Source organism: Ailuropoda melanoleuca, chromosome 8, assembly GCF_002007445.2.
Source record: "Ailuropoda melanoleuca isolate Jingjing chromosome 8, ASM200744v2, whole genome shotgun sequence".
NCBI classification, from domain to species: Eukaryota; Metazoa; Chordata; class Mammalia; order Carnivora; family Ursidae; genus Ailuropoda; species Ailuropoda melanoleuca.
In genome coordinates, this window is record NC_048225.1 from 60,576,628 (window position 1) to 60,601,259 (window position 24,632).

Below are 24,632 nucleotides of genomic sequence, written 5' to 3' on the forward strand. Positions count from 1 at the left end.
CACATGATTTCAGCATGAGTTAACAAAACCAATAATTAAGTTTGGGGTATGATTACCTAAGAGATACAAACAACTGTAAGAAGAGTCCAAAAAAACAATAAAAACTACAATCTTTAAAGATAAGAACTGTGAGAAAAATGCTAAAACGATGAAATTATTTGACCTAAGAAAAATTAGCTTGATCAGGGCCAGCAAGTCAAATTATGGCAAAATCAAATTGCTTGAGTTTTTTTTTCTGTTTTTTTTTAATGGTAGTTGACATACAATATTATATTAGTTTCAGGTATATGATATAGTGATTTGACATTTACATACATTACTAAATGTCACCATGAAAAGTCTAGTTACTATACAAAGTTATTACAATATTATTGACTATATTCTCTATGCTATACTTTACATCCCCATGACTTATTTATTTTATAACTGGAAGATTATACTTCTTAATCTCCTTCACCTATTTGCCCATCCCCCCCCCCACAACTACCCATTTGTTCTCTGTATCTACAAGTCTGTTTCTGTTTTGTTTTGTTTGTTCATTTATTATATTTTTTTAGATTCCACATTTAAGTGAAGTCATATGGTATTTTTTTTCTTCTCTCTGTCTGATTTATTTAACTTAGCATAATACCCTCTAGGTCCATCAGTGTTGTTGCAAAAGGCAAGATTTCATTCTTTCTTATGGCGGAGTAATAACACACACTCATACACACCACATCTTCTTTATCCATCCCTCTACTGATGGACACTTAGGTTGCTTCCATATCTTGGCTACTGTAAATAACGCTGCAGTGAACATGGAGGTACACATATCTTTCCAAGTTAGTGTCATTGTTTTCTTCAGATAAATACTCAGAAGTGGAATTATTGTATCATATGGCATTCCTATTTTTAACTTTTTGAGGAACCACCACACTGTTTTCCAACACGGCTGCACCAATTTACATTCCCAGCAACAGTGCACAAGGATTCCTTTTCTCCTCATTCTCGCCAACGTCTGTTGTTTCTTGTGTTGTTGATTTTAGCCATTCTGACAGGTGTGAGGTGTTACCTCCTTGTGGTTTTGATGTGCATTTCCCTGATGACCAGTGATGCTGAGCATCTTTTCATGTGTCTGTTGGCCGTCTATGTGCCTTCTTTGGAAAAATTTCTATTCGCGTCATCTGCCCATTTTTTTAATACGATTTTTTTTTGGTATTGAGTTTTAGGAGTTCTTTCAAGTCACTCATGTTTTAATCTATATTAGTGTTTCTACCTCTTTATATAGAAAGATCATTTTAAATCAACTAACTTACCCATATAGATAGGAGTCCCACATGTGGCCTGCAGCATGGCTTCACTCCTTCCATGCTTCTTCACTGCTAAGCCAAAATCAGTCACCTGGAAGAAGAAACCCAGTCACCTGTTTTCCTGTCCCAGAGTTTACTCATTCTGAAGGTAGGAGTTCCACACCACATTGTAACTGCACTGTATTTAATTCAGAGATTCTTGCGGATGGAGGGGATTTCCTTATATTACTACTAAGGACCTTGTTTTAGCTTCCCATCCACCCCACTTTTTGAAGAAGAAACAAATCTGTGGTAAAGAGAAGCTTGGTTTCTCCTACCTGGAGCAAACACCCATGATACTGATTGCTCATTCCGTCTAATCAAACTTACCAGTTCAACATAGGAACTTATATTTTGAAAGAAAAGCATTTAGCTTTTTCAGGTAAAAAACTTATTAATTTTAAAAGCCTCTTTCATCGTAAAATACATTCTGGCCCTAGTGCGTTTATTATCTACTTTTTTCTGACACTCAAGCTACATTCCAGTTTAAAGCACTGTTACAAATACAATCGTTATCTTTGTCAGGACTCACAGAAACTGCCCCTTTTAATAATTATTTGTAAGACACTAGCTCTGGTAAATACTATCTTTTCTTTACTATGACTTCCTTTGTGTTTCTAGAGTTTACTAATTAAAACAATTACTACACTATTAAAAACTGTAAGAAGCAAATTAGCAGGGAAAAAAGTGACCACAGAGCTACAAATCCACTGGAGGCCTGCTGCAGCAACTGTACTCTTTCTGCTCAGTTCCAGATCGGGGCCAGTACACATTCGGTTATTAAATATTCAGTATGTGCCCTTGGTCTTGTCTCCCAAGTTAGAACAGCCTTGGGCTGAAAGCAGAAAAACAGGCACATTTATTGATCATACAACCAAAGATAGGCTCTTGGTCCACAGACACGGAATGCAAAGTTTCCAGGGCCTTCTGGAATAAGAAAATGTTCCTATCAATATGTGATACCACAATTTTTCTAGGTAGAAAAATCAATTTCTCCAGGAGTTTTCACAATTATCCCACTTGGAGCATTATAGTATGCGTCCTTCTCTACAGAAAATCTACACAGATATCAAATATATAAAAGGTTTCACGATCAATTCAGTTCTTTAGAGAGCAATTATTCCTTCATTTACCAAATATTAAGTGAGCACATGCTATGTTTTCAGGCATTACTCCAGGTACCAACAGTGAATAAAACATACATAATCCCTGGCCTCATAGAGTTTAAAATGAAAATATTCGAGGCTGTTTATTTCCTTTGGTAAAACAGCAACGCTGTCAGACCCACTTGTATTATGCAGGGGTTTAGCTTTTACCACAGAGCAAGGTACTCACGGACAACATTTTATTCCTAAATTAACACATTCATATATTTTGAAAGCAGCCGCTATTAAAGTGCTAAGTAATAAATAATGTATCCTATCATTTATTTGACATTAAGGAACACTTAATTTGAATAAAATCTTGAAGAATAAACACTTAGCACATTAATTGTGCTTAGGACATAAATATTAATACCCAGGAAAATTTTCAGTGAGAAACACGGACTTTAGTGTTAATTCAGCTTCAAAGGCACAGCCAAGGTGTGTTTTTTTTTCTAAATCTGTAACACATCTACATCAAATTACCAGGCATAATTTTGAAATTAATTAGAATTCAGAGCATCTGTTTGCTTGCTATTAACTAATGATTTAGAACTATCCAAATGAATATGTCCTTTGAAAAAGATTCAATAGCACCACTTAACTTGTAAAATTATTCTTGTCAGTTACAACCTCTTTTGTAAAAATTTTTTTTTTACCACAAGCCACTTATTTTGCTGCTCAAGAGCTTCCAAAATGTATCTAAAAAGAGGATGTACTTTGCCACTTTGCTATCAAACCGTTTACAGGCAAATATTTACCACGATTTCTAATACCTTACCTTTATGTTTAAGTTCATTTCATTGTTATCATCAATAAAGCTGCTTTTAACCATTATGTTTTCCAGTTTTAGATCTCTATGTACTATATCTACCAAGAAAATAAACAACAAATCAAATGAATAGTGAATAATGGAAAAATAGAAGGGACACAAATAGAACAAATAAATATATTTGACAAATTAATGTCTCACTGCTAAAAACTTCAAGGAGGGCCAAGGATAAATCTGCCCTGTTCCACTCCTTTATATTCCAATCCCTTTTCTTCACAGGTTTACCCTTAAGGAGGCATTTAATTTGACTCCCTCCTCTCTCCCCATCCCCCTGATGCTCTAGAGGCTTCTGTTTGTGACCCTTGCCCTGGTGAGTGGAGGAGAGGATCCTGCCCTAGGTCAGGCATTCCCAGGCAGAGGGAGACAAAAGTAGTTACAAACCCAGTAAGGTTTCCCATATCCTTAGGTCTTCAAAAAGAGGATTACTTATTTACTTCCAAGCATATGTTATTGCCAATCTAAATATTTAACATACTGCAACTTGACTACGTGTATACACACTACATGTATTTCAATATAGTTTTCTCTAACATGAGTGCGTACTGTCCTACTCTTTATATGTTAAAATGAAAAACGGAAACCCTAAGACACAAAATCTCCAGTTGAACATGTCAGACACTGGTAGGATTTTTACTTGCATGCAAATAATCACGCACCAAGCACTTCTGTTGCAAGTAACTAATTCGGTTCACATCCATAGCCATCGTTTCCCTCCACGTAAAAAGTTACATGTGTTGCTGCTGGGAAAATGCAGCTGAAGAGCCCTGGACTGGCAACCTACCCAACCATTTACAGCTCCCTAACACAGCTCCCAGGATGTGCTTGTGGAATGTGTGCCGCTGACCTCTTCTTACCTAAATACAGCACAGCAAGTCTCCCTTCTGCCTCCACCGTTCTTTTTCATTGTTTTCTTGGCTATTCTCACCCACTTCAGAATATTTCTATTAAGTTTCATTACAAAATCTTGCTGAACTTTTGGTTGGCATTATACTGAATTTACAGCTTAATGTGGGAAAATTGATATTAGCATCATAAAAAGCCCTGGGTTTCCTGTCCCTGCAAAAATTGCTTCCCCTGCCTAGAAGGCCCTCCCTTCTTTTTTGTCTGAGCTTGTATTCCTCAGCTCCAATTCTGTTTTCCTGACTTTCCAAATCAAACGAGGCACTGACACTCCTAATGTCCCTTGTGCTTTACACGGCTCTCCACTAGAGAAGTTATCACACTGAATTACAGTTTGCTTTCTACACTCCGCCTCCCGCCAGCCTGAATTCCTTGAGGCTGGTGGCCTTGTCTTTGTATCTAACTCTAGGACCAACCACATGCAGGCGGGGCTCGGGAAAGGTCTGTGGCATGGCCGCCGGCTTCTAGTACTAACGGTGCCGCACGTCACCACGTCACTTCAGCTCTTGGGAACAAACTTCTCCTCGTGTGTAAAATGAGAAGGTGCTAAAGTCACACATGAAGACAAACTAACCTTGAAGAAAAAGAAAGGAGCCTGAAGAAAAGCAGCAGCAATAACACCAAAAAAACAGTAAAGGAATTAGAATAATTTCTAAATGTGGCTTTTAAGGTAGTGAAACTGTTCTGTATGATTCCATAATGGTAGATACACGTCATTATTCACTTGTCAAAACCCACAGAATATACACCACCTAGAGTGAACGCTAATGGAAGCTATGGACTTTGGGTGATAACAGTGTGACAGTGTAGGCTCATGGCTTGTAACACAGACCATTCTGGTGGGGGTGTCGGTAACAGGCGGAGGCTGTGCAGGTATGGGCACGGGCATAGGGTATCTCTGCAATGGCTGTTCAATTTTGCTGCAAGTCTAAAACTGCTCTAAAAATTAACTCTAAAAAATAAAAAAATGCCTACAATATATAGAATTTTTTTAGTTTTTATTTAAATTCTAATCAGTTAACATACATTATAATATTAGTCTCACGTGTACAATGTCGTGATTCAACACTTCCATACAGTAGAAGTGTTTTGAAATTTCACTTGTATTATTGACTTGTCTGCTTTTGATTTGACAAGACGAGCTGCTTTTCAAACCGTTGAATAGAAATATTCATCCTTGTCTGTGTACAATGTAATTGTATACCTGCCTCGCTTCTAATTAAAATATACTTAAAGTTTTAGAAAGAAAAAAATCTAGAAAAATGTTCAAATGAAATCTTCTATTTTAGTAGGGATCATTTCTGTGACTCTGAGCCCTGACTACAACCACCCTTACACAAAAGCACCCTGTGCCTTCGCGGAGTCAATGAGCTAGATGACCCTCTTCTTACCCTTCTTGTGAAGATAGGCTATAGCGGATGCGAGACTCTCAATGATCCACCTCGTCTCATTCTCAGAGAAACGCCCTTTCCTATCCAGAATTTCTTTGAGTTCTCCATCCTCACAAAGCTCCATCACCAGGTACATTTTCTGACATGACACATTTATAAAGAGAGAGAAAGAGAAGAGCAGATTACATAGTTGAGGACTTTAAAAATATTATATGTTGCACATATATCATAGAAATATGATCACAACCTAAATCATCAATATACTTATTCAAAATTATTTATTATCTATCATGTAGAGGCACTGGAGGCACAAGGAGGCAGAAGGCACAGTGCTTACCCTCTAGCTCACAGAAGAGTTATAAATACGATACGGTGGTGAGTGCAAAGAGAGGAAGTGTGAGGTCGCAGAGGAAAGAAGTCTCTGCTTAAAGACTGCTCACTGAGCAGGTGATATTAAAGGCAGGTCTGGATAACTGAACAGGGATTTATGGGTTGAGGATGTGGGTTAAGAACGGGCTTAACGCATGTTATTTGCAAAGATCCAAAGACTGACACGGCACTGACTGTTGACAGAATAACAAATATCTGTGTTAACGGCATTAGGAGTTTGGTGGGACAGAGAAGAGTGGAGTGGTGAGGGCTGAGGCTAGAAAAAACAGTTTGGTGCCAGGTTGTAAAGACTCTTGGATGTCATGTAGAGGAGTTTGGATTTTTTCTCCATATGCAGTAAGGAGCCACTCAAGTTTTTTAAGCTGGTGTCTGGAGTGAGGGGAAAGATGTGTGCTATGATCCATTTTGCATTTCTAAATGAACACTCCGACAATAACATGCAGCAGGGCTCAGAGAACTTTTTCTCCAAAGGCCAGATCCAAACAGTAAATATTTTCATGTTCACAGGTCACACAACCTCTTTTGCAACTACTCAGCTCTGCTGTTACAGCTAACAGCAGCCATAAACAGTACAACAAAACTTCATCTACGTATTCTGAGATTTTAGTTTCATATACATTTCACGTGTCATCAAATATTACTTATAAATTTTTTTCAGTCATTTAAAAATGTAAAAACTTAGCTTGTGGGCCATAAAAATATAGGCAGCAGGCCAGATTCAGCTTGCATGCTATAGTGCGCTGGCCTCTGCTTATGGACGGTACATATGAGGCACAGAATGGATACAAGAAGGGAAAGAAAACAAACACGTGAAAAATACCTAAGAGGAAGAACCAGTAGGACTTAGTAACTAATTAGGTGTACGTGGGAAAAAGCCACAGAAGAAATGTCTTCCTTATTTGTTGTTTCTGTTGATGTATATTAAGATCACTTTAGGTTTTCCAAAAGTCAAGTCATTTCTTGAGTCAAAAAGATTCACAGTCAACTAAAATACAAGCCCTTTTTCATACCTGTTTCATACCTTTCCTTTTTTTTTTTTTAAGATTTTATTTATTTATTTGACAGAGAGAGAGAGACAGCCAGCGAGAGAGGGAACACAAGCCGGGGGAGTGGGAGAGGAAGAAGCAGGCTCCCAGCGGAGGAGCCCCGATGCGGGGCTCGATCCCAGGACTCTGGGATCACGCCCTGAGCCGAAGGCAGACGCTTAACAACTGAGCCACCCCGGCGCCCCTATTTCATACCTTTCATAGACTACCCTCCATGTCTCCATTCCATCCTCTGCTAAATTTTTGTAAATGTTCTTTAAGATTCTGGGGTCTGATTCTATTCCATAGCCACTACTAATGCAACTTCTATGTTTAGTCAGCAAGCATGGAAACAGGAACAGAAGATTAACACCCTTTCTTCCAACAGTCAAATTCTGATTCACTAAACCTTAGGATGCTTTGGAACTTCAAAAGTAACTAAAGAATTGTGCAAAGTCTAACACATAAATAAGCTTTTGAACTATGCCATTTTTTTTTCCTACTGATAGCACTGTAGGGATCATGGGTACATAAAATGGTAAGTGAACTATTTGGAAAGAAAAGTGACTTTAACAGTGCTTACAATATAAATTGATACCAATTTAAAATATGTAAGTTGATAAAAATTATATCAATAAAAGTTTTTTTAGAAGTCTTTTTATAATTATTAGAAATACTTGTGTAGATCTGGGAACATTTAGACTCACAAGAAACCATAAGAAACTCTGACTAGATTACCGAACTAATACCATAACCTACCCAATCAAATGACAATTTCCACTCATTTTTAAGATAGCTTCAGAGAAGGTCTAGGCATTTGTGTGAGTTAGGTTTGGGAGGAGGCAGATCTGATCTGGTGAATCAAGGGCCAGCAATGCATTAAAACAAAAACAAAAACAAAACAAAACAAAACAAAAACCCCAGCAAACCAGGCACAGATGATGATTTCCTTTGCCTTCAAACTATTCTAGATTTGGACTCCCACTTGTGCCAAGATAGAGTAACAGAGACTAGACTGACCCTCTCTCCTGAAATAACTTAAGAAATGGACAAAACCTATAAAACCACAATTTTCAGACATTAGACATCAGGCAGCAAAGGGCGATGATTCCTGAAAGAGGGGACACACACGAACCAAGACCCATGATCATCCCAGCTTACTTCCTGGAGAGAGTTTCTAGGCCATAGGGCAGCAAGAAGGAATACAAGGAGAGCCCAGCAGTCTCCATGAATTGAGGAAAGGAAGTTGGGAGTCCAGAAAGGCCAAGACAACTTAAGTTCATAGGACAGTGTACCAAAGAGGAGAAAGCTGTACTTGGAGAACGCTCCAGAGATTTGCAGAGGCTCCCCCTCAAGTCTTCAGCAGAGTACTGCTCAGTTCATGTGTATGACGGAACCACCCGAAGCTAGGTAAGGAACCATGCAAGAGCAACAGAGACAACAATCACTACAGCACACACATGGCCAAGAAAAGCTTGTATTCCCCTTATCCAGAATGGAAAAAATCTCATAATTCACAGGACACCAGGTAGAGTACTCTCAAAGGGTCTTATCTCTTTAGTAAGAAAGAAATAGCCCTAGATCAAAGGTTGCTCTGGTACCATCTAACAAAGCTTAAAGCAAGCTTCAGAAGTATCAGACTGTTTCCAAATAACTATGTCCTACAATAAAGCTCAAAGGTAGTTACAAGACTATAAAAATATCTAGTGTCCAATCAAAACCTAACAGGCATATAAACAAGAAGGAAAATATAACCCATAATGGGAAAAAAAATCAATCAAAATTGACCTAGAAATGACACACATGATAAATTAGTAGAAAAGAACACTAAAAGTTATTATATTTAAGAAGGAGGAGTAAATACTGAGCATGTAAAGTAAAAACGTGGAAGATACACAAAAGAATCCAATCAGATCTCTATTGGAAAAGAGAAAGAGCACACACGATGTTACAGGGAAAGAGACGACTCAATTGGAAGACATCGCGATGAAAAATCTGTTAAATGAAACAAAGAGAGAAAAAATATTGATTAAAGTGAATAGAGCATCAGTAAGCTGTGGACAATACCAAGCAATCTAACACGGGTACTTGGAGTCCCCACGGTGGGAGAAGGCAGAAAAAATATTTGAACAAATAATGGCCAAAGATTTTCTAAATTTGAGAAAACCATAAATTCACAGATCCAAGAGGCTTCATGAACCCAAGCACAAGAAACACGAGGAAAACTATAGCGAGGCATATGAGATCAAATTGCTGAAAACTGATGGTAAAGAGCAACACACAACGGTGAAACGGAACCGAGCAGACTGTCGCACCACTGCCATATACTGCTCCCACAAAGGATAACTGGTCTTTCAGAGTTCTTAAGCACTCCTGATGAATCAAGCATGATACATAACTCAGACTATGTCTGCCTTAGAGACTGACAACGGAAACAAAGACAATAGCTAACAATTAAAGAGACAGATGCTTTATATCCATTTTCCCATTTTATCCTTCAACAGCCAAATGAGGTTGATACTAATATTAAACCCATTTTTCAGATGAGGAAACTGAAGTACAGAGAGGTTGAGTAACATCATAGTCTCACGGCTAATACGTAGTAGAGCCAGGATTCAAATGCACCGGCAATCTGACAGCAGAGTCCACATGCCTAACCACATACTATGCTGCCTCCAAGCAGAGAAAGCCCCAAACCCACGGGCACTGAACAATCCAGAGGCAGAACAGCAAATAACCCAGGCTTCACAACACCTGAAAATGAAAGTTACGGGCATTTAAAAAGAAGAATGGTAACATCTAGGGAAGAAGGACAATTAAACACATTGGTAAAACACAGATGATAAAATATCTTCTGCACAGTGCCAAGTATACCCACGCCAACTCTATCCGAAAGCTAACCTTGCAAAACAATGACAATATTCCGAGAGACTCTAACGAAGAAACCAAAGACCAAAGCGAAAGGAAAGGCATCTCTAAGGAAGCTCTAGTCACTATCTGGTTGCGCCTGAAGTTGTTTCAATTCTAAGCATTTGTTTGTAACGAGCCACCCAGAAATATCACTAAAGACATCGATCTAATCATCAGACACCTAATTACATGATCAATAATAAAAGTCCTCCAGAATGCCCTCATCCGTCCCCGGGGACAGACACCTGCTGAGGACATGAGCAACTGTGCCCTACAGGGGTTCTTCCAAGGCGTTGGTTTGTGATAATAACAACTGTGAAATGCAGCATCTGATCAAGCCTTACCTTAGGCGTCTCAAACACTTGCTCCAGGTGTATGATGTGTTCATGTTTCACACTTTTTAGGATGTTCACCTCCCGTTCGAGCAACTTCACAGCAGAGCTTCCAGCCTTTCATAATGAGGACGCACAGATTTCACATATGAATGTCACTACGACATACCTCAATATACAAGTTGCAGTTACTTTTGCATTCTTTTCCTACCTTTTCTGGAGAAGTTCCTTTTTCAAAAGATAACATGTGACTTATTTCCATGATAAGATTAAATTCTGGTCTTTCTTTCCTTTGTCCAATTTTAAGTTATATATAATTTGGCCTCAAGCCACATCTGTTTCTTGGACTGTTTCTATAAATTAACTACAACATGGTCTCTGTCCCCTGACAGAATTATTTCAATTTTGAATTTGCCTCTCGGTATTTCCTTCAAAATCATGTTAATCCTTTGATGTTAGCACAATAAAACCAAAATCTCCTTTCAGGAACATCATTTGGAGAAAATAACAAAATATTTTTCTTCTGTTTTGTAACTGTTTTGTTTTGACTATATTTATATACACTTATAAAGTAAATATATTTATATAGAAAAGAAATAACAGGCAGTGAGATTCTATACCTACCCCTGCAATGTATCACTTTTTTTTTTTTTTAAAGATTTTGTTTATTTATTTGACAGAGATAGAGACAGCCAGAGAGAGAGGGAACACAAGCAGGGGTAGTGGGAGAGGAAGAAGCAGGCTCACAGCAGAGGAGCCTGACGTGGGGCTCGATCCTACAACGCCGGGATCACGCCCTGAGCCGAAGGCAGACGCTTAACCGCTGTGCCACCCAGGCGCCCCAATGTATCACTTTCTGATACCCTCAGCTTCAAAACTACCTGAGAGAGAGAGAGAGAGAGAGAGAGATCTTGGCTTCAGATCAGTTTAACTCTAGCTTTATCTCCTTCCGTGTACCCTTAACCGTACCTGATGACAGAACTGAAGGCAGGCACACCCCAGGGGCACAAGTCAGGGTGCAACTGATTTTCTACAAAGTCATCTAAGAAATTCTGGGAGGGCTTTTTCTACCCTCAGCACCACTACCCACCCCAATCATCACCCCTATTGATATCTAAATTACCGTCCTTATCTGAAGAAAAGCATTGCCCTCATCCACAGAAAAATATCCCTGAAAAGCATTGCCCTCATCCACAGAAAAATATCCCTGAAAAATATCCCTGAATATCTCATCCCTCCTCTCCCCTCCCCATGCCTCCAGCAAGTCTGGAGAATACATAATACTTCCTAAAGGACTGGGAAGGGGTGGATCACCAGGCAAACTTTACCTAGCTAACATTTTACCTAGGGCCATCCCGGATTCCAATGACCTCTACCCTTCGACCAGTTACTATTTCCAGAGTGAGTAGGAAACTGCCTGCCCACTATGCCCTACCCAAGGAGGGTGAAAGTCACATTGTGAGGTTATCCTAGAAGGTCAAGACAAAAAGTAGCTAGGTGTGAATTCTTATCTAGACTAGATGTGGAAAGTTACCTCAAGTTCTCCTCATATCAGTCTCAATTCTGTTCCTACCTCCCTCCCCAAACGGCTCGGCCTACATATAATGCAGTAATATACTGTCCAACTCCCGTATTAACTATACACGTTTATTTGACTACAGTGGTGTTTGTAAGGGCTCATCAACAATATATGCTGCAAGATGACGAGCTCCTGAAGTTGCAAGCAGGTGCCTGGCTGTGTAACCCTAAAACCTAGCCCCTACCCTGACACCGAAGGGGCAAAGGAAATAACATCCCATGTAGCACCATGATGCTAGAATTCTAAAGATTTCTGGAATGGCTCTAGCTCTTCCTATATTAAGATGTATATATTACTTTATTAAACTTTGGGGAGAAATGGTATGTAATTTACTATAGTTTGTTTTAAAGAATATATAAAACTTACTATTTCATTTTGTAAATGTAATATTTATCATCACAAGCCCAAGAAAAAAACACGACATTTTGTCTTTTTTTTTTTTTCTCCAGGCACAGAAGTTTCTTTAAAGTGAATGAAATGATCAGTTGTTTACATCTAGCCTGAGAAGCTAGAGCCACCCTTAAAGAGAAGCCCAGTCATTGTCCACTCCAGGAGAAATCTGGTGAGGAATACAGTGGCTACAAGTCAACAGTGTATTTCATAGTTGCTGAACGAATGGTTCAAACCGGAAGAGCAGGTGGGATAAATAATCACATGAGGAAATGGAATCAAAGGAGAGGAAAGGTTAGGAGGAAAGTCGTTCAGAATCACATTCAGCAGGAGACAGTGCTGGGACTTAGGTCTAGCGAAGCCATCTCACAGCCCTAAAACCACACAGACCGAGACAGCCCTAACGTTCAGCTCACTCCGGAGAACTTTACCTTTATATGGTTATATTGGTTATGTTGGTTAATCCTTCATTTGCTTTTCCCAGATAGCACTCGTCTGCTTGAGTTCAAGAACTGGTCCCTTCTTAGTTCAAGAACTGGTCCCTTCCTAGTAGGCCAGGGAAAGGGCCACACTTCTCCAGGGCGACAGCCCCGGCCCCGCCCTCAGAGTCAGCTGTGTCAGTGTGAAAACCTTACCGCCCACCGCACCCTGCCGCGGTGCTGTGCCCTCAGTGTGGTGCTGCTAGTAAGTCTTACCTTGTCTTTGTTCACTTTTTTAATTGCCCACTTAGTTTCTGTTTCCTTGTCTGTGGCTTCAATGACCATTCCAAAGCTCCCTTGTCCCAATATTTTTCCAAAGGTATAGAATTCCTGGATAAAAAATAAGAGCTCCTTTTGTCTCTCTCTGCCATACACCAGGTATTAAAAATGAACACATAATACTGACAGATATCCACCCAAGGAAAGAGGGTTTCTGCTCCAGGGTAAAATCAAATAGAAGATACCACATCTTTGCTTCAGCATTAATAAACACATCTTAATTAACCAAAAATAAGTTTTGACAAGTTTCATTAAATGTCCTTTGGAGGAAAACCATAAAAATCCTAATGGAGAAATATGGAAAACCTCAAAAGTATAAAAATGAATCTCTTACAAACTACAATATTAAGGAAATGTCTTCATAAGAAAAAGGAGGAATGGAATATTAATGCACACATGTGTGTGTTTGTGTGCATAAAATACATTCGCCAAAGAAATTATCCCCAAATTCTGAGAGCTATGCTATAAAATCTACACCTATTAACCACTGAATTCTGCTTTTCTGTTTACCAAGTAACACTTCATCTTCATTATTTCTATCAAAAATTGCTTTTGTTTTTTTTTCCTTTTGTTTTAGAAAAACAATACCTGATAGAAATTTTACTATAAGTCAGCACTGGGAAGAAAATAAAAACCATCCATAGTAACACTATCCAGACCAAGAATCCTTCATCTTATTATTTAACTCCCGATGGTAACTACACTTACCATGATAAGCATAATGAAATGAGCAGAACTGTCGAATCACTAACTTGTAAACCTGAAACTAATGTAACATTGTATGTTAACTACATTTCAACTTTTTTAAAAAAAGAATAGGGCCTGACATAATAAGCACTCAATAAAAGTTAATATTATTAAAAAAAAAAAAAAAAGAATGCACTGTTTTTGCTAACACCAGCATCCTGGTTCCTGTTGTAAAATAAGAAACAAGTAACTCATTAATACTTCGATTTCTTGTGAATTTGGTTGGGCGGGGGGGGGGTCAGTCTCAAATCAATATCAGGGTATTAATAAGAGCAGGGTTTCTGGACACATCACGCCTGGGGATTAGACCACGACAGAAGAGCTGAAGGAATGCCAGTAGGCAAATCCTCTGCTGGGTCAGCAGCCAAAGCCTTTCCTGGAGATGCGACTCTCTCTCTCTCCAACCACTTTCACCCTTACCACACAACAGATAAATTAGCTGCTAGTCTCCATATCTTCTGCTGCTTACATTCCTGTGTTACTTTCACAGGAAAAGAGTTAATGCCCACCTGATTACTTACTGCTTCATGTAGGGTTCCCTGACTGACTCTGCACCATGGTGACTGCTCCATTATTTTGACTTCCTTCAGCATGTATGCACTGGGCCTCAAGCACTATTATTACTTTCTTTTTTATAAACACTTTGGTTCATGTTTTTCTCCCAAGATGGTCTAGAAGCTTCTTAAGAAGCTGTTCCTTTTGATTCCTTTAAAAGGCCTACACTGAAATTTTGTTGGTAAAATATTCATGCTTAGCACATAGGGGGGAAAGTGGATGGAGGAAGGAAGGAAGGAAGGATGGAAGGAAGGAAGGAAGGAAGGAAGGAAGGAAGGAAGGAAGGAAGGAAGGTTGGTTCAGCTTCAACATCTTAGACTTTCCTTAGATAGTTCCTTGTGATACATATTTTGTACAAAAATGGATAAAACACAATTCCTGTTTTCTCAGAATTTGTAATCTGCTCAAGAGACAAGATTATTACTTAAGTCATAAAGTCTTAAGTTAAAAAAAAATACAAAACAACACTGGGGCCAGAGACCAGAGCTAGAATGCTGGGAGAATAGGGGCAAACATTACAGAAGAGGTAGCTTCTGAGATTGGCATGTGAGGGAACAAAGGCAAATAATTGAGAACTTTTTTCCTACAATCCAAGCAAAGCAAGGAAGGCATTCCAAAGGAACAGTAGTACAAATATGGAATGAGTGAGTGAACTGGTAAACGAATGAATCAGTCGATAAATCCAGTCAGCAAGCCAGCCAGTCAGGAGCCTCTACATATATACCCCGTAAGAGAAGCGACGGACTGGCTACGTGGAGTTGAGCCCTGGACGAAAAGCTCTGGATTTCTGGTCTTGAGTGTTGTGAATGGCGACTCCTAGACTCACGCAGAGTACATCCTGCCCAAGGGATGGTCCCCAAAGCACTACTTTCAATGATTTGTGATTACTTGGGCTCCTCCTTCTTCTTACTGCCACTTAATAGTGAGAATCAAAGTCGAAAACTAAGACGACTAAGATAAGACAAAACACTTTATTTTTTTACCATATTTATATCCAACTCCCAACTACATATTATGAAAAATGAGTAAAATATCAATTTAAATGATCATTTATCCATTTTGTTTTCCACAGAACAAAATGATCTAAACTCTATAACCATCTCTCCAATTTTTCTTTAAAAACTCAACTCCCATTTGCTCTTTAAACATATAGAACCACAACGTGGACACAGTATTTTAATACCATTTAAATTGGGTTTTTTAAATGAAGAATGGGGGGCGCCTGGGTGGCACAGCGGTTGAGCGTCTGCCTTCGGCTCAGGGCGTGATCCCGGCGTTATGGGATCGAGCCCCACATCAGGCTCCTCTGCTGTGAGCCTGCTTCTTCCTCTCCCACTCCCCCTGCTTGTGTTCCCTCTCTCACTGGCTGCCTCTATCTCTGTCAAATAAATAAATAAAATCTTTAAAAATAATAATAAAATAAATGAAGAATGGATATAGAAATAGACCAGCTGCCCAACTAGTTTTATAAACTTATCTTTTTCTTCAACTAACTGCTTTGACATCATTACACCGTGGTGAAAATAAGGAGACAATGATTTCTTGTGTGTAATGATTGAAAGAGAATACTATAGAAATGCTACTGTAGATCTATTTTTATTGCTACAGAAGTCCATGGGACAGCGTGCGGCGTGAAAGCACGTGTGATGCGATCCCATTGTGCAAACGTGTGCGTGTGACGGCTGCTGACACTGGTATTTGGAAGGAAGCTCATCTAAATATTAAGAGTAGTTAGCTCTGGATAGTAGAATTTTGGATGACTATAACTTCCTTTTTTATACTCTTCTGAAATGTTTAAAAACTTTACAATGAGCCTGTTCATTTAATGGAAGGAGAAAAACTTCAATTATGCCAGTTAAAGTTATTTCTTAAAAATCTGTGTATATTTGAAATATTTCATAATTTAAAACGGGGAAAAACTGAAAAGAAAAAACAGAATAACATTTATACATGTACAGAAAAAATAAAGGTAATAAATGTTAAAATTGGTTCGATCTGGCTCATGATTTTTTTTTTCACTTTTCTATCTATATTTTCCTACTATTTTACAATGAGTACGTTTTGTTTTTATAAAAGCTCTTACAGCTAAGTTTAAAACTCAGTAAATTTGTGGATTAAAAACAAAATCCAGACCTTTTATTTAAAGTAGGAGAACTAAACTTTTCAAGTTAGAATTACTCAGGAAGTTTTTCTGATCCCTTCAAGTAAATTGTCAAATATCTCTTGGAACAACTTTTTAAAGTTATTTAACATTAATGCAATTTTCTTCTTGTAGTTGTTCTTATTGTGGTTCTTTTAATCTGATGTTAAAGGAACACATTTTAATTTCTAAAAGGATAATAACATTCAATAATTAGGGTCCTTGGAAGAGTCATATTGTATCCATCCAATCAGAGGCTAGAAAAATCGGAGGGGTCCACAAGGGAAATTCTGGCCTCACTACCAGTCATCAAAGAAATGAACAGCCAAACCATTTCAAGTCATCTGTCTTGAAGAGGTCCACACAAAGACTCCAAGATTGCTCTCAGCAACAGGCAAGCCCTAAAGACCAAAATGTTCTCATTTTGCTAATAAAAATGCCCTTTGCTTTAATTAAAGTCTATTTGGTCCTCTATAAACAGAAAAAATAATTAGTCTGCATTTTCTTTTGTAAAGACTTTGACATACTTGAAACTCGTAAATTTCCTCTTTTCCTCCCTTCTTTTCCTTTTTTTTTTCTTTTAAATATTTTATTTATTTATTTGACAGAGAGACAGCCAGCGAGAGAGGGAACACAAGCAGGGGAGTGGGAGAGGAAGAAGCAGGCTCCCAGCAGAGGAGCCTGACATGGGGCTCGATCCCAGAACACTGGGATCACGCCCTGAGCCAAAGGCAGATGCTTAACGACTGAGCCACCCAGGCGTCCCTCTCCCTTCCTTTCCTTAGAAACTAATTTTTAAATCATTTTTGGCATTAACCATCAACTTAGACGTTTCTAGCAGTTTCACTTTGCTTTCTGTGTACCTGAATTGCAGCTCCATGGTCCATCCTTATGTGAGGAATCTTTCCTTCTGTAATGTTGCCCCGACTCCACTGTTGCTGAGATGTTTTTCTCTTCATGTTTGAGGTTTTTGAGGGCTTACACCAAAAGGAATAAAAAAATTAAGATATAATATACTTGTAGTACAAATACAATGTGCTTGTATCTTGACAAAATAAGAACGCTAATTTCAGTAATCTGACAAATCTTTAATGTGTGCCATGATACTTAATGTCTTTTCGAAATTCTAAGCTCTGTATGATTCATAGGCTCATTACGCTAAAAAGGACCACCAGAAACCAGCCGTTCAATCTAATCCGTTGAATCCAGGCAAGTCCACAAGATAAACTGCATCACAAATCTAAAAGAATTTACCTGATGATACTTTAAAATCATGAGAAGGCATCTTCAGAGCTTTCTCAATCATCCTTGCTTCAAAACATAACAATCATCCCCAGTAGGGGGGATTAAATTACTGACCAAACATTCACCAAATATCCTTTGAATGAAAACAATATATTAACAAGACACTCAGAGATGCCTATACGGCAATAACTGTACCATAATATAAATCAAAAGTAAGAGTTGCAGTTGAAAATTTGAAAAAGGTACAACTCTGAGGACTGGGAGCCCAGCTGTTCTTAAACTTACTGCTCTCTGTCTCCAGAGTTGTGCTGTCTCAACTACGACCCTCCGCACCTGCCGTTTCTCCATACAGGTAGAATACCCCCAAACCAGTCCAGCCAGGTTGTCATAGACTGTGGTTAATGCAAACTGGCTTTGCAAAATGTACTGGCTATCCCGTCCAGATAACCAGGATTGTCTTAAATAATAATCACCCTATATTTAACTACATCCATAAATCTCATTCTGCATCAGTTGAAGAAAATGACCCAAAATTCAGATTTAATCTAACTTGAAAACCAATTCATTTCTGTATAAACCATTAAAAATTAAAGAAGGTGGAATAACATTCCAAATTATTCATGATCCTGGCAAATAACTAATTTGGCAGTGGATGGAAATATCAAAAAAGAAATTATTAACTAATTTTGTTCTCCTCTTACGTAAGAAAGAATATTCTTTTAATAGTTAAGAAGGCGATGAATTAGCTGACAAAGGCCCAAGGAACACAGACAAATCTAAGGATGGGTTTAGGAAATGGGATGCCAACTTATGTTGGGATAGAGAATCTTCAATACTTACCGTATCTTTCCCAGAGGAACTATCTATGCTGGTTTGGTTTTCTTTTATCCTCTCCGGTGAAACCATAAATTCTGAGCTGCCAATGCTCGATGCTTGGGACATTTCCACCACAGAAGTTGGAGAAAGCCTTGTTTTACAGGCACATACAAAAAATGAACCTTCCTTGGAAGTAGATGAACAGTTGGAGCATTTTGTGGATTTCTTACCAAAGCCACTATTGGCCATTTGCTTAACTCTGCAACAAACACAACTTGAAGGAAAGAAGTTCCCGCTCTTTGAGGAAAAGAACCAGACCGAAAGGGATACGGTAAGCCGACGGTGAGAACTGTGACTTCCAGTTGCGAGGTCCTAGGGTAATGACGCACTACACTTACATTCACGCGTGAGAGCTGCAGAAAGAAAAGAAATCATAATTCAGGAAGTTCTTTCTTACTCTATCACACTCCTATAAATCAGAGAAAAACTAGCAACTAAACCAAAATCATCCCGAAAAGTTAATATTGAAGTTAATATTGAAGCATACATGAAAAGTTAATATTTACAGCAAGATTAGGACACATTTCTAAAAACCAATGGACTGTCATCTTTCAAAATTTAATTCTTGAACTCCAGACATTTTATTTACTTAACAACTGAAAGAATCATTTCTGTTCAGAACCATAAATTGCTGAAAAGCATGGTCTAAGGAAAACAATTTGGTGGCCTGACATCAATTTTTTTTTAATTCTAAGAAGATAATATGAGCATTTTGCATAGATCCTTGGTAACTTCTATGAAACTTCTAATTATAAGGATATATAGCTGGAGAATGTTTGTGTATGTACTCAGTCACAATATAAGACACTTTTTATTGAAGTTTAATTGACATACAGCATTATATTAGCTTTAGATATACAATATAATGACTCAACATTTATATACATGACAAAGTTATCACCAAGATAAGTCTAGTTCGTCTGTCACCATACAAAGTTATTACAGTAATATTGACTGTATTTTCCGTGCTGTATTTTTTACATCCCTGTGACTTGTAACTGGAAGTTCGTTTTAACCCCCTTCACCTGTTTTACCCATCCACCACCCCCTCCTTCTTAATGTGGGTTGTGGCAAAAAATAAAAAATAAGAAAATAATAAAGGCTTAAAAATACTGGTATAAATCATTTATTACTGGGGTTTCAAATATTAAACCTTACTCAGCTTATTAGAGCAAATTCATATTAACGCCTTTCACAAAGGAGTAGATAATTTGGTTTTATAAAACTACTTATTTCTGAAAGTTCAAAGGCAATATTAGAAGTGTCTTCATTTTTGTACTTAAACAGCAAAAAAAGGAACTCTTGGGTGCTATTTTTCCCTGAGCGTAGAAACAGGTATTTCCAACATTCTGCCTAACTAGAGTTATTGGCAGCTACCTGGTGGCAAGTTGGAAAGATGTGAGCTGAGGAAGGAGAGAGAAATGTGTTCTGCAGTACATAAAAGAGAGTACCTTGAGAAACTTCCAGAAGTAACTGGGAGTACATTATGATGGTTTTTTACCATAAATTTCAGATATTACATAAAACTATATTTTGCAGTCACAGATTGATAAGGCTAGGAATATATGGAATATACCTTTGTCCTCTGAACTGGAATAAACTTGACCAGAAGAGGAAGTTAGATATCTTTATGTCCTTCAAGAAATGTCTTTCTAGTTTTAGTTGTCTAATAAGACTAGTTTTCTAATCAGAAATGAGTACTACCTTTGGTCAATCCTGATCTATTGTGATTATATTTTTTCTTATTGGATTTTCTTTTGATATGTTGCATTGTTTAAAAAGGCTTCCTATTATTAAGGCATTCTTGCACTTACAGTATGAACCCTACATAATCGCGATGGATGATTCTTCTAATGTTGAAAAACAGATACATTTGTATTTTGAGCTTTCAACTATATTCATAAGTTGAACTGGTCTATAATTTTCCTTTCAGCCATCTTTGTTAAGTTTGGATACAAGCTTCTGGCTGGTTTCATAAAATAAATTGGGTATCTTCCATCTCACAATGTTTGATAACAATTTGCATAGCACAGAATCGATAGGAAAATCTCCCAGGCACATACGATTTAATGAAAAATATTGCTAGTAGTTTATCCAATATTTATTCTTCCATTATTCCTTACTAACAGAATCCTGATTTTGACCAGGACTGCAATGTACTCATTAAAAATCTCCATTTCCCAGACTCCTCTGTAGCTTAGAGATGGCCATGTGACTTATGACCATGAACCTTTTAAAGTGCAAGCAAAGCTATACCTGAAAAAAAAAGTATATTATTAAACCTTTATTAAAAAACAGAAAAAGGATAAAAATATACATGAGTAGTCAAATAAAAAACAGAAAAACATGATTAAAGAATAAAATTTAAGATGAACAGAACAAAGAACTTTTCGTTGACTTTCGCCTATAGGGCCGCAAATACACAGACTTCTCCCTACCACTCAGGTTTCATATCTTACGTCATCTCCCTTGCTCTAGATAGGCTAGCATTCTTGCTGTTCCTCAAATATGTCAACCTTATTCTGTTCCCATGACTTTAGCCATTCTGTTTCCTTTGCCCAAGGTGCTCTTCCCACAGGCATCTGAATGGCTTTGCTCCCTCTCTTCCTGGTGCTTTCTGCTCATTTGAGTGAACCTTTCTAACTACCGCATCTGAAACCAGAGGCCTGTTCACTCTGCCCTTTTACCTCACTTCATTTTTATTCATAGCACTTATCATTTCATTCAAGAAGTTCTCTACCAGAGTTTTTTCCTACTTTTAGGGACCAGATGATTCCCATATAAACTACTTCAGAGTAATAAAAAGCCATCCAGTTCATTTCACTCAGCAAGAACAACCAAAATCTGACTGGGGCAGTGTTCTCAAAAAAGGAAAAGGCATTCTTACCAGCCAATCTTACTTGTGAGTAGATGCAAAAACCCTAAATGCTATACATATATTTACCCCCAGGTAATGTGTACAGCATATTCTAAGATTTTAGATAGAAAAAAATGGGCAAGTCATCCCAATAAGGACGACCTTTCATCAAAGTTGTGTGAAAAAATTTCCCTGCTGTGATCGAAGTCACAATGGGAAACACTGGAAAAGGTATATAAAAAGTACTCTCCAGACAGGTGGAGGGAAAAATGAATGCAACTGAGGCCACACACACACACACACACACGCACTTCTCACAAATGTCAGACCTTGTTTTTCAAGTATAGGTAACAAGATAAAGAAAACTCAGAATGTACCTACATACACTTTGCAAAATGATTTCACCTCAGGCCTTAGAAGAAAATGCTTTTGCATTTCAAGTTAAATATAAAGCCTGTAACCATCAATGACGCAGAGCAGTTGAGTAGATCTGCAAATAACAGCTTTTCTGTGTAGGAAAAATAGTGTTTTCTCTCTGCAGGTGTAGAAAAGTCCCATGTAAGATGTGTAAGGCATTATTTTATGCATGCATTAAGAATACCGACTTTATAGTACTCTTTATAAGGAACTGAAAGAAGAGTTCATAATGTGAAGGTTTATTTAAAGTGTAGCTGAGTTCCTTCATTATAAACAGTACTCCTAAAAGCATGCTTACCACAGCCTTCAAATTTTACTATATATCTATCTACAAACTTTCAACAGAATTGGTACATATTAAACTTCCCATTTTCAAGATGGCTTTTTTTGTGGATCTAAAAACAATTATCTTTTTCTTTGCTCTGCTCAGAAAGCATTTCCTTAAAATTTTCCATCAATTTCTGAAAATAAATCACATTTTCATCGTCTCACTGACACTGATGTCGACTTCTGAGTACTTTCTTGCTCCAGTTTCTGATTTATCCATTGCCCTGCACGTATTCAGGAGCTATACTCAGAAGGCACAGCAATTCCCATTACTCACTGAGTTTCTTTTCCACTTTCCAACCTACCAGCCACTACATCTGCACAATCATGTTCTACTTTCTCACCACAGCGATTCTAAAACAATGGGTTGAAAAGCTGCATGCAAAATTTCTTGACAAGAATTAGATTTCAAATTTAATTTCTTTTTGGCTGGCTGGATTCTAATCATTTTAGCTTAAAAACCAAAATAGAACAAATGTTTATTCACATTTATTTCTTTCTCATTTATGAATTGATCTGAAAGATTTGTTACTAAAATAAATCTATCTAGTAGGCCAAATGATGTCATTCATATTTTAGAGGCATAAAATTAATCAAACATTGCAAACCTATCTTTATGTAAACTCAGAGATGAATAACTCTTTTTCTATGGAATCCTGGAATTATGTTTAAACAGGACCTGAGGTATAAAAAGATGTACAAGAAAACTAAAGAAGCTTCTGCCCTAATAGTGCTTCTTCGTGTCTCCAAAGGCTGGACAACATAGGTATTAGACTAATAATGTAAGCAAATAAGTTAAAATTATGTCAGCATTTAACTGAAGTGTGAGCTTTCTTTTGACTAGAGGTTTTCATTTTATTTGCAGAACTAAGACAAGTCAACGGAACAGCTCTGTTACAGAAAATCTCTGAGCTTTTATTTAAGCCAAAAAAGGTCTCTTACATATTGGCCCTAGAAGATACACTCAGCAATTTCCTCAAGAAAATGAACACAAGAATGGTTTTATGAGATATAACTAGCTACAATTTTCTTCCCCAAAAGCAATTTTTAGTTTTCTTTGCTAAGACTGTGTCTACAAGGAACCTAAACAGTCAGTCAATTCAGTCAAGAATGTGTTCTATTCAAGTGAAGAAAAAAACTATGGATCGTCTGACACTATGCAGACCAAGCTGAATGGCTGTATATTCACTTTCGACTACTTGCTTTCCCAACATGCTTACAGAGCCTAAAGAGGAGCCAAATGAGCTGCCTAGATCACAGAGCTGTATTTTAAAGGATAAGTCTGTTGGCTCACAAGAGGATTTACAGTGTGCTCAAAATTTACATCGTTACAGAGACGTTTAAAAATGTTTAATAGCTTATATGTGCTATTATGTTTTTTTCCTATTTTAATTTGCATAATATACCTCACTGTTTGAGCTGTAATCTGGAGAGACAGTCTTAAATGTGGTCCCACTCAGTTTAAGATACGAACAGAGGTTTCACTGAGAAAGTTTGGCTTAAAGGGCCTGGAGAAAAACAAGAGACCCCTCCCTGATTTTTTTCCTGCTGTTATCCAGTGTCTTTTTTCCCTGTACATTATAGGCAACCTCAAGTCAGGTACCTTTCTGCCAGCACAGGCCCATCCTTGTACAAAATGAAAATTTCTGAGTGTTCATTTTGTGGGAAAGAGCCAAAATTACAAATCATTTAGGCAGAAAAATAGGCTGGTATATAGGAAGAGTCATCAAAGTTAAGAGATGGGTCCTATGGAAGAGGGACATCTCAAAAAGAATGTGAGGGCTTTCTTCATAAATATGAAAAGGACTGATTAGGCATAAGGAATTAGGCTTCCGTGTGATTCAAAAAGGGAGTGCACGCCAATCTAATATAAAAGGGCTTCTTAACATTTAGAACTGTCAAAGATAAAAGGAAAGGCTATTTCTCAGTCACTAGAAGTATCCAAGAAGAGGCTAGAATAGAAGGTCAGTTGGCAGGAAACCACAGAAGGTCTTTCAGCATAGACTAGGATGTCTTCAGGTTCCTTCTAGCCCTAAAAGTCTATAAAGATGAATCACTCCTAATGATCAACTGGGGTGAAGCAGACATTTAAAGGAACCAAGTGGCAGTTGACCTCAGCTCACTGGGGAGGTTCAATATTATAATGGGGATCCTGTTTTCCTACCACAGACCAGGCCAAACTAGTTACAGCCCCAAAATTCACCTCAGCCAATCTGAATTTCACCTGTAACAGAACAGCACTGTTAGAATTTACCATGGGTGCAGGGTGATAACGAAAAGGAAGGGGATGAGCTGGAAGGCTGGACGTGCTAAGGAGTAGTGGCCCTGACTAGGAAAGAAAAAGCTAAATAAAGTATAGAAGAAAAGGTATTGTAAGAAAAAGGAAAAAGACTTCCTTCCCACTCATGAAATCAGGGAATAACAGGTGAAGAGTTAGCAAATGGGCCCGCGTGTAGCTAAGGCAGTCAAAATACACAACACGCCATCAAAA

At 37.9% G+C, this 24,632-nt stretch overlaps 1 protein-coding gene across 2 annotated transcripts in view; it reads right to left on the reverse strand.

Annotated features, from left to right (window-relative positions):
* Positions 1–24,632, reverse strand: part of STK33 (serine/threonine kinase 33) — a 152,884-nt gene that overhangs the window by 48,203 nt on the left and 80,049 nt on the right. Inside the window, exons 2-8 of one of the 2 annotated variants that reach the window (XM_002916156.4) lie at positions 18,505–18,893; positions 17,283–17,396; positions 12,915–13,028; positions 10,263–10,367; positions 5,594–5,732; positions 3,252–3,340; positions 1,296–1,380 (exon numbers count right to left, since the gene is read on the reverse strand). In XM_002916156.4, the coding sequence (XP_002916202.1) occupies positions 1,296–1,380; positions 3,252–3,340; positions 5,594–5,732; positions 10,263–10,367; positions 12,915–13,028; positions 17,283–17,396; positions 18,505–18,729 (871 nt within the window). In that variant the 5' untranslated portion in view covers positions 18,730–18,893. The remainder of the gene's footprint in view (positions 1–1,295; positions 1,381–3,251; positions 3,341–5,593; positions 5,733–10,262; positions 10,368–12,914; positions 13,029–17,282; positions 17,397–18,504; positions 18,894–24,632) is intronic. The other variant, XM_034666521.1, reaches the window with a different exon arrangement.